The sequence below is a fragment of the Canis aureus genome, chromosome 7, assembly GCF_053574225.1.
Source record: "Canis aureus isolate CA01 chromosome 7, VMU_Caureus_v.1.0, whole genome shotgun sequence".
In the NCBI taxonomy this organism is placed as follows: domain Eukaryota; kingdom Metazoa; phylum Chordata; class Mammalia; order Carnivora; family Canidae; genus Canis; species Canis aureus.
The window spans coordinates 8,249,024-8,261,572 of record NC_135617.1 but is presented as its reverse complement, the minus strand read 5'-3'; the positions used below and the strand labels follow the sequence as shown (position 1 = coordinate 8,261,572).

At 54.0% G+C, this 12,549-nt stretch overlaps 1 protein-coding gene across 3 annotated transcripts in view; it reads right to left on the bottom strand.

The window, feature by feature from the left end:
- Positions 1 to 4,736: 4,736 nt before the first annotated feature.
- BEND3 (BEN domain containing 3) overlaps positions 4,737 to 12,549 on the bottom strand; it is a 37,078-nt gene continuing 29,265 nt past the window's right edge. For all 3 annotated transcript variants that reach the window (XM_077902899.1, XM_077902898.1, XM_077902900.1), the window contains one exon: positions 4,737 to 10,620. In XM_077902899.1, coding sequence (XP_077759025.1) covers positions 8,365 to 10,620 — 2,256 coding nt within the window. In that variant the 3' untranslated portion in view covers positions 4,737 to 8,364. The remainder of the gene's footprint in view (positions 10,621 to 12,549) is intronic.

Sequence of the window (12,549 nt, the reverse complement as noted above, 5' to 3'; positions counted from 1 at the left end):
AGTCGAACAGGTGCGGGGATCCGGCTCCAATCCTCTTGGCCTGCTGCTACGGGACCATCTAGCGCCGGAATTTCCCTGAAAGTCCTGAAACGGGATGCAGCTTTCTGAGACTGCCCCTGTCCTGTTCCTCTCAAAGGCCGGCTTGTTTGTAAAGGGCTTTTCTTTTGTTGTCCATCATTGGCCAACAGACCAGGCACATCAAAAGCAGGCTGGTGAAAGTGGGATTTCGCAAGGTCTTAGGGACAGGGATCCCTCACGGTGCACTGGACTCTGCGATAGAGATGTCAATTGTACCCAACGGGCCTTCTATCCTGGGACTTTATGTTTTGGGGGAGAGAGAGAGAGAGAGAGAGAGAGAGAGAGAGAGAGGTGGGGCGAGCCTTAAGCACACTCCACCACCAGCAGGGAGCCTGGCACGGGGCTTGATCTCATGCCCCTGAGATCATGACCTGAGCCAAAGCCAAGAGTGGAATGCTTAACTGATTGAAACACCCCAGCGTCTCTCCTGGGACTTTATTCTTTTTTTTTTTAAAGATTTTATTTATTTATTCATGATAGACACACAGAGAGGCAGAGAGAGAGAGAGAGACACAGGCAGAGGGAGAAGCAGGCTCCATGCAGGGAGCCTGATGTGGGCCTCGATCCCGGGTCTCCAGGATCACACCCTGGGCTGGAGGCGGCGCTAAACCACTGAGCCACCCAGGGACCCATGGGACTTTATTCTTGAAGCTGGTGAGGCCCTCCCCAAAGGCAGATAGGTGAAGCCCCAGAAAGTGCAGTCGGGGTGGATGAGCAAGTGTCCAAGGGGGGCAAGTGCTGTTTAGCGGCCTGGACCGCTGTACCCCTTCCTAGACCCCTGCTCCCAGGGTTACTGTTAGATGCCTCCCTCCCCACACAATACATACCGTTTTGTTTAGGGTTGTAGGGGAGACCCTTGCCCTCTAGATTCCGGGGCAGATGTGCTCAAGGAGAGGCCACGATGACAGCAGCGGTGCCACCTTCAAGCCGCACGACCAACGTCAGCCTGAAGAGAGGAGGCCGGTCACCGGGGGCCCTGCCCGCCAGAGGCCCAAGCCGCCCGCGCCCTGGCCGCGCCCACGCTGAGCCTTCTGCTCTGAACCAAGGAGACGTGGGCTCCACACCGCGTGTCAGGAGCAGCAGGAGGGGACACCGGGGACCCACTCTGCAGGGCTCTGCGGCCAGCACGCCCAGCCTCTCCCCGTCCGCTTCGGTCTGGAATTCGGCTTCCAGGGAGGAACGGTGGTGTTGAGGAGTTGGCCACCAGAACCTTCTGTCCAAGGCCTCTTCACTACCGACGGATGAGCTTGGGCTTGCTGAGTCAGGGAACGGGGCCCAGGAGCTACCCGGGCTGGCACAGGCATTTTTGCGGAGCCAATGAGCTTCCCTTGGAGGCAGAGAGATGCTTACCGTAGCCTGTTCTGGATCCTGCATCGAAAGGTCTCCCAGGCCATTGGCTCCCGCGGGCAGGTCCAGAAGCTCGGGCCGGCCAGTCAGCAAAACCCCAAGCTTTCTAGGCAGAAAGACGGTGGAATTCACCGCAGCCAGCCACCCACGAGGCAGCCCTGAAACCAGGAGCACGGACTCTGGGGTCAGCCTGGCCCCTGCCAGCTGGGACCTGGAGCAAGGCACTCCACCCCTACGAGCACCCCCAGATGTAAAGTGGGGGGTACAAACGGGGTTTCTGTGATAATTAACGTGCGTCCAGTCCCTAGCACATTCCTAAGGCATCTCCGGGTTCAGAAAATGGGAGATCTTACAAAGACCTGAGCTCCCCGTAATTTAAGGGCCCACTATCACTTCTGACTACACGGCTGTCACACTCTAGGAGCATCTGGGTGAGCTGTGGCATTATATGCCCTCAGCCTCTGGCAAGGACACAGTTCACCCTCTGGACTACAAACTTGATTTAGAAGAACGAATGACTTCCTACTCCTTAAATAAAACCTATGTGGGACGCCTGGGTGGCCCAGCGGTTGAGCGCCTGCCTTAGGCCCAGGGTGTGATCCTGGGGTCCAGGGATCGGTCCCGCATCTGGCTTCCGGCATGGAGCCTGCTTCTCCCTCTGCCTCTATGTGTCTCTCATGAATAAGTAAATAAAAATGTTAAAATATATAATAAATAAATAAATAAATAAATAAATAAATTACTTAAAAATAAAATAAAATCAATGAACAGGCTTCCCCCTGCAGAAACGCTCGGGCAAAGCCACCACGTTTGGCCGGCGCTCCTCAGACATGATGCATTAGCGTTTGTAAACCCGCTTCTTCCCACTGACCTGAAAAGCTAAGATCTAGTTTGTTGCTAGTTAAGAAGCAGTTTTATTTGACCACAACGGGAATCCATTTATTTCAGCCCAGATCTATTTCGAATAATCAGAAAAGCGCTAAGCCTTCAGTTTTCTGTGATCTACGCAGCCTATTTTGTTTTTTTTTTTTTTTTTTAATATTTTATTTATTCATGAGAGACACAGACTGAGACAGGGAGAGGCAGAGACATAGGCAGAGGGAGAAGCAGGCTCCATGCATGGAGCCTGATGTGGGACTCGATCCCGGGACTCCAGGATCACACCCTGGACCAAAGGCAGGTGCCAAACCGCTGAGACACCCAGGGATCCCCCTACGCAGCCTATTTTGTGAAGTCACGAGTGCGGCCGTGGACCAGCAGCACCTGGCAACTTACTAGAAATGCCAATTCTTGGGCCCCATCCAGGCCTCCTGAAGCCGACTCTGGGGATAGGGCCACTGGTCTGATTTAGCATGGGCTCCGGTGGTCCTGACCCTAGCGGATGCTGATGGGGCCTTACCCAGGTCCCCTTCACCAGAGCATCCACTCCCTAGCCACTGAGGGCCAGCTAACCGCTCACAGCAGCCCTTCTGGGCCTCAGCCCTTGGCCATCCGGCCAGGAGAGCTGCCCTTTTCCCTGGGGAAGACCTCTGACGAGGACCAACCAGTCCCTCTGCCTCACCTGGGCCTAATTCTGCCAAACAACCCATATTTTAGAACTTTCCAGTATGGGGAATGGAGCTAAACTGCAGTGGAGACCCTCACCCTAGCTCCTGGCCTTCCTGGCCCTGCTGACCCCCGGCCCGCCCCTTCTCCTGAGAGCAAGCCTACAACCTCTGCCTCAGGCTCTGCCCCTAGGGAATCTGATCCATGGCAGTTGCTTTCACAAACTCTTCCCACGTTTGCTATTACCAGAACGTGGCTACCACAACCACCAGGGAGCTCACACACAGCAATTCTAAAACCAGCACACCCATACCTAAGGTCCGACAGGTTGGAGCTCAGAGGGTGTGGGTACTAAGGGGCACCACTGACTTGCGCGTGGCTGTGGCTCTGACTCCGAGTCACGGCTCAGGGGACGTTCGGCACTTGGGATGCGTGGGGCGTAGAACCAGGCAGGTCTAAACCCGGACACGGCAATTGGCCAGCTGTGCGAACTTGAGCGGGAGACTACCTGTGGGCGTCCTTACCCCAAAACAAGGAATAAAGGTTCCAAGACACGGAGGTTATAGGAGAATCTGGTAGATGGTCTATTCACCACTCAAGGCCGAACCGTACTTTTCTTAATAGGGACAATTATGGGACTTACCTCACAGGGTTTCGGGGACGATTATAAGGTAGAGCTCTCAGCAGTGTGGCCGGCGCCCGGTGGCTACTCCAAGAAGGTGGGGTGCCATTCCGGCCACTGGGCGGGGAGTGTTCATCCCTTTCCCACCATTGGTGGTGATGGGGGGTTACACTGAGGTAGCAGCTCCCTCTGGAGTCCACGGCACCTCCCCATTCCAGCGATCATTCTAACTAATTTAGTGTGTGGTACTTATCTCCAAGAACTAGATTTTAGAAGTAAGCTCACGTATGTTGAAATTCTCGGTGACGTACCCACAGCCAGAATTAAAGAATGGAGTCTTCCCTCCAGTCTTGCTCAAACTTGTTCCTCCAGCCCCTGACCAGCCCCAACCTGCTGACGAGGCTCACACACCGAGGTGTCAGGATTCACAACTAAGCAAAGGGTCACTGGGGAAAGTGTTCCAGTCACAAGCTGCAAGTTTATGTCTTTGGGACCGTTGGCCAAAAACAATGTTTCTCTGCCAGCTGGAGATATTTTTACTACGAGTATCAAGTAATTTATAATTAGCCAAAGGGAAGAAGAAAAAACATGCATCCTTTTGTTATCGGCTAATAATATGTTAGCTTTGAGGAACTAAATCCCATTTGATCCCAAGTGAGGAGGAAAAAAAAAAAAATGAGTGAAATGAAGCTCTGCTCGCTTGGCAGAGGGCTGGCCTGGCACCTAACCAGGAAAGGTATGAAAAGGTCAAATGCACCTCCCACTACGTGGCCAGGAAGTGGTTTGTGTAGAAAAGGGCTAGGATTTATTTGGCGACTTCTCAGTCATTCAGCTGTGGCCAACTGAAATCCTGTGAGCGGTGCCCCTGACACCCAGGGTGTGGAAGCCTGAGAGGCCGAGACGCACCCCCCCCACCCCCCACATTCACATCCTCCCCTGGGAGGCACCGAGGAGGCCACAGGGAAAGACACGTAGACCAGCGCAGGTTCCGAGAGCCCTGGGCCCTAAGAAAACAAGAGGTTACGAAGACCGTCTTTTTTTTCTATTTTTATAACATTTTATATAACTCATAAAACAGTGCTTGTATAAAAATTCACACAAAGTTGCTAGAGAGCATACAATTTCCAAAAATGTCCTGGGTTTGTTTTGTTTTGTTTTGTTTTTTGTTACATTCAGTTTTCTAAGGATGCACTCAAATCAATGGTAAGATGCAGACATTATGCGGTATTTCATTATCTTTGGTAAAACTATGCTCATTATTTTGTCTCCTCACAGTATTAACTCTGATATCCACTTTGTGCAGGGTCTGCTTTCACTAGGATGTCAGAAGAACATTAAGGCTGGATCTACACGAGGCAAGTATTTCCAAATGGCATTAACAGCCCCTTGGCCCCCACCTCCACTTCCTACTGCTAGCCACACAGCCGGGCAGGGGAGAGATCGCAAGGACCTCCAAACGGGGGTCTCAGGACCCCTCTGCAATCAGACAAGAAGCAAACATTTGGGGGGGAAGGTGGAAACTGAGGCCATCTCTAGAGGAACCCCAGTGGCCATGCTGCGGCGAGGTCAGGCCAGTGACTTACCATTTAAACGGCGAAGCCTTTCACCGCTAAGTAGATCCCATTGGTTGGTTGATGATTGCTGCCAACGGTTACCCCCTCCACCCAAACTTAAAAAAAAAGGAAGATCTGGGGCCAACGCTGAAGGGGGAGGGGCACACTAACGCCCATGACACTAGACACAACTTTATTCCCTGTCAAACATTTGTTGTCATGTAGACACAGCCAAAGTGAACTGAAGCAGGATTAGAACACTTAGTACATTCATGACTACCTTCATACATTCTTTTAAGACTTACTAACGGAGAAAACGAGGGTCACTACCACCTATTGTGACTTGCTATTTTACTTAACATCAGAATGTGTCTGTGCTAATTCTTTAGTCCTCTGGATACAAAGGGGAAAAAAAATAATCCAAAAACAAGCAAGTAAAACCCAGAGTTTAGATGGGGAGGAGGATGGGGTTTACCAACACATTTTATGGAAAATAGTAAATTTTGAAAACAAAAGTTAAGTATCTTGTACTTCTATTGCTTCACATAAAAAACTGCCCTGGAGCCCACCTGTATGGCTGGAGAACTGAGGACACCATACAGACGGACGCAGGAGCTGCAGGTGTTTCCTGATGAGACGGTCCAGAGGGACAGGAAACAACTCCCAGAGTGTGTCCACCTCTCTTCACTGAAAGGGACTCTAAGATTTGGGCCCGGGGTGGGGTGGGGTGGGGTGGGGTGGTAGGTGTGGGGGAGTAGGTGGGGTGAGAGATGGGTTGGGTAGGGGGAGGCAAGGGACAGGGCGGGTGGGGGGGAAGCCCTACACAGGAAAGGTATTAAGGAAACCACCAAAATGCAGTTTCCAAAAACTGAACATGCTCTAGGTTGTGAAGAAAACACATTTCATTCCTAGAACTTGTTGATTTCTCTGACGTGGGGAGACAGGACTTTTTATTATTAATAAATGATTGTGCTTCTGAAGTTGTAGGGTCATAGTCCACCCTCTAGAAAGCAGGGCAATTTTCACATGGCTTGGAATCCTCTCGGACACATCCTAGAGACCAGGACAAATTCCACGGCACTCTCCAACCACGACAGGGCTGGCGGGCGAGAGTGCCACTGCCGTCTTTGGGTAGGGCGTGTGCACGCACGCGCAAGTGTGTGTTGGAGAGACTAAGGCATAGAGAAAGGCCCAAGTGGGGGGAGGGGGGGGAGTTTCCTGGCTGCTCTAGTCCCTTCTTTCCAGGCACAAAGAGGCTGAGCTCCTTATTCATGTAGGTCCCCTTCGTCCCACTTAAGTTTTTTAGTAAGAAGAAATGTGTGTGCACATGTGGGTGTGTGTGTGTGTGTGTGTGTGAGACAGAGTCATTAAGTCCCTGTGCATTTCTAAATTTCAATAATTTAGGTCTGCAGTTTCAACAGAAATAATCTGTAAATGACATTTAAAAGCAAATTTACTAAAGTCAGATTGGCAACTTTACATTGCTCAAAATCCTGTCATTAAAAAAAAAGAAAGAAAGAAAGAAAGAAAAAGGCCCTCTGGGTGCAGGCAAAATTCACAGATTGTTTCTATTATTTCTGCATTTTAAGGTAGCAAAACATTAAGCCACTAGGTTATTAAATCTGCAACATTCCACAAGGATTTCAGGATGACCCTGTGTGGTTCAGTTCATATTCTAAGTTTCTGGGATGAAGTGTTCAGTTTGAGTTACACGGTTTCCTTTCCCTCTTAGGGAGCTGGACCCCAAGATCAGGTAGGTAAAAAGTACTGTTTCTCAGGACTTGACCTGCTGGGGAATTTGCTGACGGGATGTCCTGGAGAGTACGCCACTGGCCTGGAGCAGTCTGACCTTCCCCAGCAGTGAGGAAAGAAGAGAGGTCTGACTCCGAGGCCACGGGACCGGCCAGATGTAGGGCAGCAGAGCTTTGGGGGGGGGGGGGGGTTGTGAGGGGACAGCTGAGTGGACCCTGGGAAGGGACAGGGGAGCCCCATTTGAATGACCTGTGACCTTCCAATGCCAGGTATCCCCAAGAGGGCCCAAGGCCTGGGCTTGCCCTGAGGAACAAGGATGTGCTATTGACGGGAGGGGCCAACACTGAGGCGTGGTGAAGCCACCAGACAGCTCCCAGAACCCGGGTGTTGCACAAATACACACACGGAAAGTAAACAGCTCTGGAGAGCCCAGAGGGGCCCCTCCTTCAATCAAACAAGAAGCCAAATATTCACACACACACTGTTTTTCAAGGAAATGTGTCCGCCCCGCCAAACAGCATCCTTGTGTAGAGAGGGAAGGGGGCAGTGGAAGGACACAGCTCAGAATGACATCGTGTACGTGTTTCCACGTCTATCTACATTCATGTCATCATCATCATCATCATCATCATCATCATCCAGTGTTCTCGTCTACAGAGAGTGAGCACAACATTCTACCGACGTGGCAACTAGGAATAGGCCAGGTCGCGTGAGTGGGCCCCTTCCTCAGCACCGCAGCGGAAGGGAGAATGCAACCATGGTGGGAAAGGACGTCACACTATTCCATCCCCTCTACTGCCATCCAAGGGGCATCTTGACTCTTCCAAAGTCGGATGTAAAAGACAAGGTCAGTAAAATCGGTCTCTATGCCACCCGGAGCTATTATTAGCCATCATGCAGGAACATGGCATTTCTAAAAATTTCATAAATCTGAAACCATCTTTAAAAAAAAAAAAAAGAATCCCAGCAACTGAAGTCATCTTACAGTACTTCATCTCCAATATTTAAGAGATAATTTTTCTAAGTAAAGCGGCCCCCAAAGAGCCCACTGATTTCTTTTTTCCCCTTAAAAAGGGTTTCTTTTTAATTAAAAAAAAAATTTTTTTAATAAAAATGGAAGATGTAAAATGTGGGAAGAGGAACGGGAGAGAGGAGAGCTGCTGAATATGCATTTGAAATCGCAGGGGGCAGGGGACGCCGCCAAGGGGAGAACCCTACTCCTGAGGCCCCTCTACTCTCCGGGCTCAGCGCCCTCCCCGGCTGCGGCTGCCCCGCGGGGACACAGGACAGGAGTCGGGAGTGGGAGAGACCAAGCGCAGGGCCTCGCTCGCTTGTGGCTGGGTGGTGTTCACGTGTGCAAATGGACTAAGCCGCTCCCCACGGACATAAGGTGCGCGTCTGTGGACACCGTCCTCGTGCTCTAAAAGAACCGCCGGGTCCCCGGGGGTGGGGGGCCCCCCCCGCCGGTCACTTCTCCACTTTCTTGGCTTTCTTGAGGATGTCGCATTTCTTCCTGTTGGGGCGGCGGCACCGCTCGTCGATGCTCGGGATGCACTCGTAGTGCCACACCTCCTCCATCTTCTCCACCGGGTACACGGCCTCCACGTAGTGGCGGATGAGCCGCAGGCGCGTGGGGTCCAGCTGCTTCTTGTTGCAGGCGCCCGAGTGGTTGTACTGCAGCCGCAGGTTCTCGGCAGTGAAGAGTTCGGGGAAGAGCCTGACCAGGAGCCGCGCGGCGAAGTTGCCCACGGAGAGGCTCTGCTGCACGATCTCGCGCACCTCCTTGTCCGACAGCAAGTACGGCGAAGGCACCGGGAAGTCGGGCGAGGGAACCACCAGCTCGTCCAGGGGGATCTTGCAGAAGTCCTTGCTGCTTCTCTCGGGGGGCAGCGGGGGCCCCTCGAACTCCTCTCGGAACCTCTCGGGGTTGATTGCATAGCTCGCCAGGTCCCTGCACTCGGGGCCCGGCACGTGGACCTTGCGCTGCTGCTGGTAGGAGCGCCGCTGCTCCGTGTCCCGGCGCCGGCAGCGCTCGTCCAGCTTGCCCACGAACTCCAGCGTCCACACGCGGTCGTTCTTGGCGCGCGGGTACAGCAGCTGCACGTAGTGGCGGATGAGCTTGATGCGGGACGGGTCCAGCTGCTTCTTGCCCAGGGAGCCGCTGCAGTTGTACTGCTTGCGCAGGTTCTCGTGCGTGAAGAGCTCGGGGAAGAGGTGCACCAGCAGGCGCGACGCGAAGTTGCCGATGGACAGGCTGCTCTCGTAGATGCTGCGCAGCTGCTCCTTGCTGAGCAGGCGCTCGGCGCCCGGCACCTCGAAGTCGGGCTGCGGGATCTCCAGCTTGTCGAAGTCGATGGGCACCAGCCAGATCTTCTTGGACCGCCGTCCGGGCCGCTCGCCCTCGAAGCTGTCCTCCACCTTGACCACGGAGATGTCGTCGGGCAGGCTGGAGGAGTCGTAGCAGTCGTCGCGGGCCGCCTCGCCCTCGCTGCCGCCGTCCAGCGCCAGGCCCTCGAGCTCGTCGTTGAGGCGCTGGGCGCACTGCTGCAGCCAGGCGTCCTCCTCCTGCATGTCGGGGAAGTAGATCTCCGTGTAGTTGCGGATGATCTGCAGCCGCTGCGGGTCCAGCTCCTGCTTGCCGCCGTCCCCGTAGCAGCTGAACTGCTCGCCCAGCTTGCGGTGGTCGAAGAGCTCGGGGAAGAGCCGGTGCAGAAGGAACACGGCGAACTCGCCGGGCGACGAGGCTTCGTCCAGGAACTCGGTGAGGTCCTGCGTGTCCACCACGTGGTCCGAGGCGATGGTGCTGCTCCGCTCCAGGGACAGGGCCTCCTCCTGGTCCTTGCTGTCCAGGAAGTGGCCCGCGTCCACCTGCTCGGCCTCAAAGAAGCCGGGGACCTGGCCGCCGGGCTGGCTGTCCTCCATTTCCCGCTGGGCCCAGAAGCGGCTGAAGAAGTCGTTGAGCTGCGGCAGGCACTCGGCCTGCCACACGGCCGTGTCCTTCACCGACGGGTAGTAGACCTCCACGTAGTTGCGGATGAGCTGCAGGTGCAGCGACTCCAGCTTGCGCTTGGCCGCGAAGCCGCACGCACTGCAGCCGCGGGAGAAGTCCACGTCGCTGAAGAGCTCCGGGAAGAGCTGCACCAGCAGGCGGCAGGCCAGGTCGCCGCCCGACAGGCTCTGGTCCACGATCTGCTTGAGCTCCGCCGCCGTGAGCTGGTACTCGGGGGGCGGCTGGAACTTGGCCACCATCTCGCTGGGGCTCACCTGCTTCTTGATGCGGCTCACTTCCAGCGACAGCAGGTCCACCTTGCTGTGCAGCTGGGACATGTTGGAAGAGAGCGTGTTGAGCATATAGAACATCTTCTGGATCAGAAAGTAGATGTTGGGGTCCCCGTCGCTGGCCGCCGCCGCCCCGCCCCCACCCCCGCAGTCCCGCTTCTGGGGCTCGTTCAGGAGCCGCAGCGGGGACGGGCTGTTGCTGGCGTTCGCCTTTTCAAAGAGCTCGTAGGTGCTGAGCCCGTCCCCGGCCGGGGGGTTCTTCTTCTCCATGATCTTGTGCGAGATGCCGTACAGAGGCTTCTTGTAGGACGGGGCGGTCGCGTCGTTGCAGGGCTCCTCGTCGCCGGGCCACCCCATGCCCGGGGCCTTGCCCCTGCCCGCCGGCTCCCCGTTGCCCTGGCAGGGCGAGCTGTTCTCCCGGTTGCGCATGCCCGCGAGGAGCGCCTGCAAAACAAACGGGGTGTTAGGCCGCGTGTCAGGCCACCCTCAGGTCCTACCCAGCCCAGGGCCCAGGCCCAGAGCGGGGGGGGGGGGGGGGGCCCTCTGCAGCGCCAGAGCTGCACAGCCCATAGCGACCGCTGCCCCCCCAGTTCGCCCCTGGGGTTCCTGGGAACCCGAAGGCTTCAGCTTCCTGTGGCTTCTCCGACCTGGGCTCCGCGGCTGGCTCTCAGGTGGGGACCGTGAGCCCTGCCTGCAGCAGCTCCGGAAAGGACAGCTCCCAAGGTGCCCGGCGGGGAGCACAGGCCAACCCCAGCGCTGCCTGCAGGGACACCTGCGATTGGAACACGGCTGGCCCGGATCGTCCCAGAGCCCGCGCAGCTGTGGAGCGCATGAGGTGACCGGGTCCCCGGGCTTCTAGGTGGCTCTCTGCAGCTGGTCCGGCAGCCACTCTCCAGGGGCGCCCCAGCGTCTTAAGGCAGCCACTGTAGGTAATGAATTAGTGCCTCTCCAGGGGTCCTGGCCGGGTACTAGCCAGCCTTGCTCAGCAAAGGATGGTGAGAAAATTAAACTCCACAAAACTGAGTTCGGGGACTACTTCCTCAGCTCACCCCAGCACCGCAGGCGCACTCTGCAAGTCCACTCCTGCTGGACTCCCAGGGCACTCCCAAATCCCCTTTAAAGACCTCAAAGCTTGAGTCCAAGCTCCAGCACCAGCTAGCAAATCACCTTGGCCCTTTGAGAACCCAGAGTTCTCGTTGCTTTCACTAGTGGTTTCCCCTGTTGCCAGGCCCCCTGAACATTTTAAGAGGCTTATTTACGTATATATGGAAAAGTGCTGTTCGACACACGCCCAAAGGCAACTCAATGGAGAAAAGATAATCTTTTCAACGAATGATGCTGAACAATTAGATATTTATATGTAAAAACAAACAAAAACTTCCATCATACGTATACCATATAAAGAAATTAACCCAAAATGGATTGTGGACGGGGGCATCTGGGTGGTTAAGCCTCTGCCTTTGGCTCAGGTCATGATCCTGGGGTCCTAGAATCGAGCCGTGAATCAGGCTCCCTGACCAGCGGGGAGTCTGCTTCTCTCTCTCCCTCTGTACTCCCACCTCACACGTGCTTTCTCTCTGTCCTTCTCTCTCAAATAAGCAAAATCTTTATTAAAAAATTTTTTTTTAAGATTTTGTTTATTTATTCATGACAGACAGTGAGAGAGAGAGAGAGGCAGAGACACAGGCAGAGGGAAAAGCAGGTTCCACACAAGGAGCCCGATGTGGGATTTGATCCTGGGACTCGGCCATCACACCCTGAGCCAAAGGCAGAGACACTCAACTGCTGAGCCACCCAGGCGCCCTAAAAAAAATTTTTTTTTTTTTTTTTAAAGATTTTATTTTATTTATTCATAGAGACAGAGAGAGAGAGGCAGAGACACAGGCAGAGGAAGAAGCAGGCACCACACAGAGAGCCTGACGTGGGACTCGATCCCGGGTCTCCAGGATCACACCCCGGGCTGCAGGCAGCACTAAACTGCTGCGCCACCAGGGCTGCCCCTAAAAAAAATTTTTTAAACCAGAATACATAAAGAACTCTCAAACTCAATATTGACATACAACCCAATTAATGACTTCAATAACCACTTCAAAGGACATATATAAGTAGCAAATAAACATATAAAGATTATTAAGATATTAATAAGTTGCAAATTAAAACCCACTGGGAGATCCCTCATCATCCCTACCAGAATGGAGACAAACAAAAAGACAACACCCAGTGTCGGAGATGTGAAGGAACTAAAAGTCTCATACACTGCTGGTGGGGACATAAAATTGTATGACCACTTTGGAAAACAGCTGGTAGTTTCTTAAAAAGTTAAATATACACGGACCATATAATCTGGTATTCCATTCCTAGATATTCATTTAC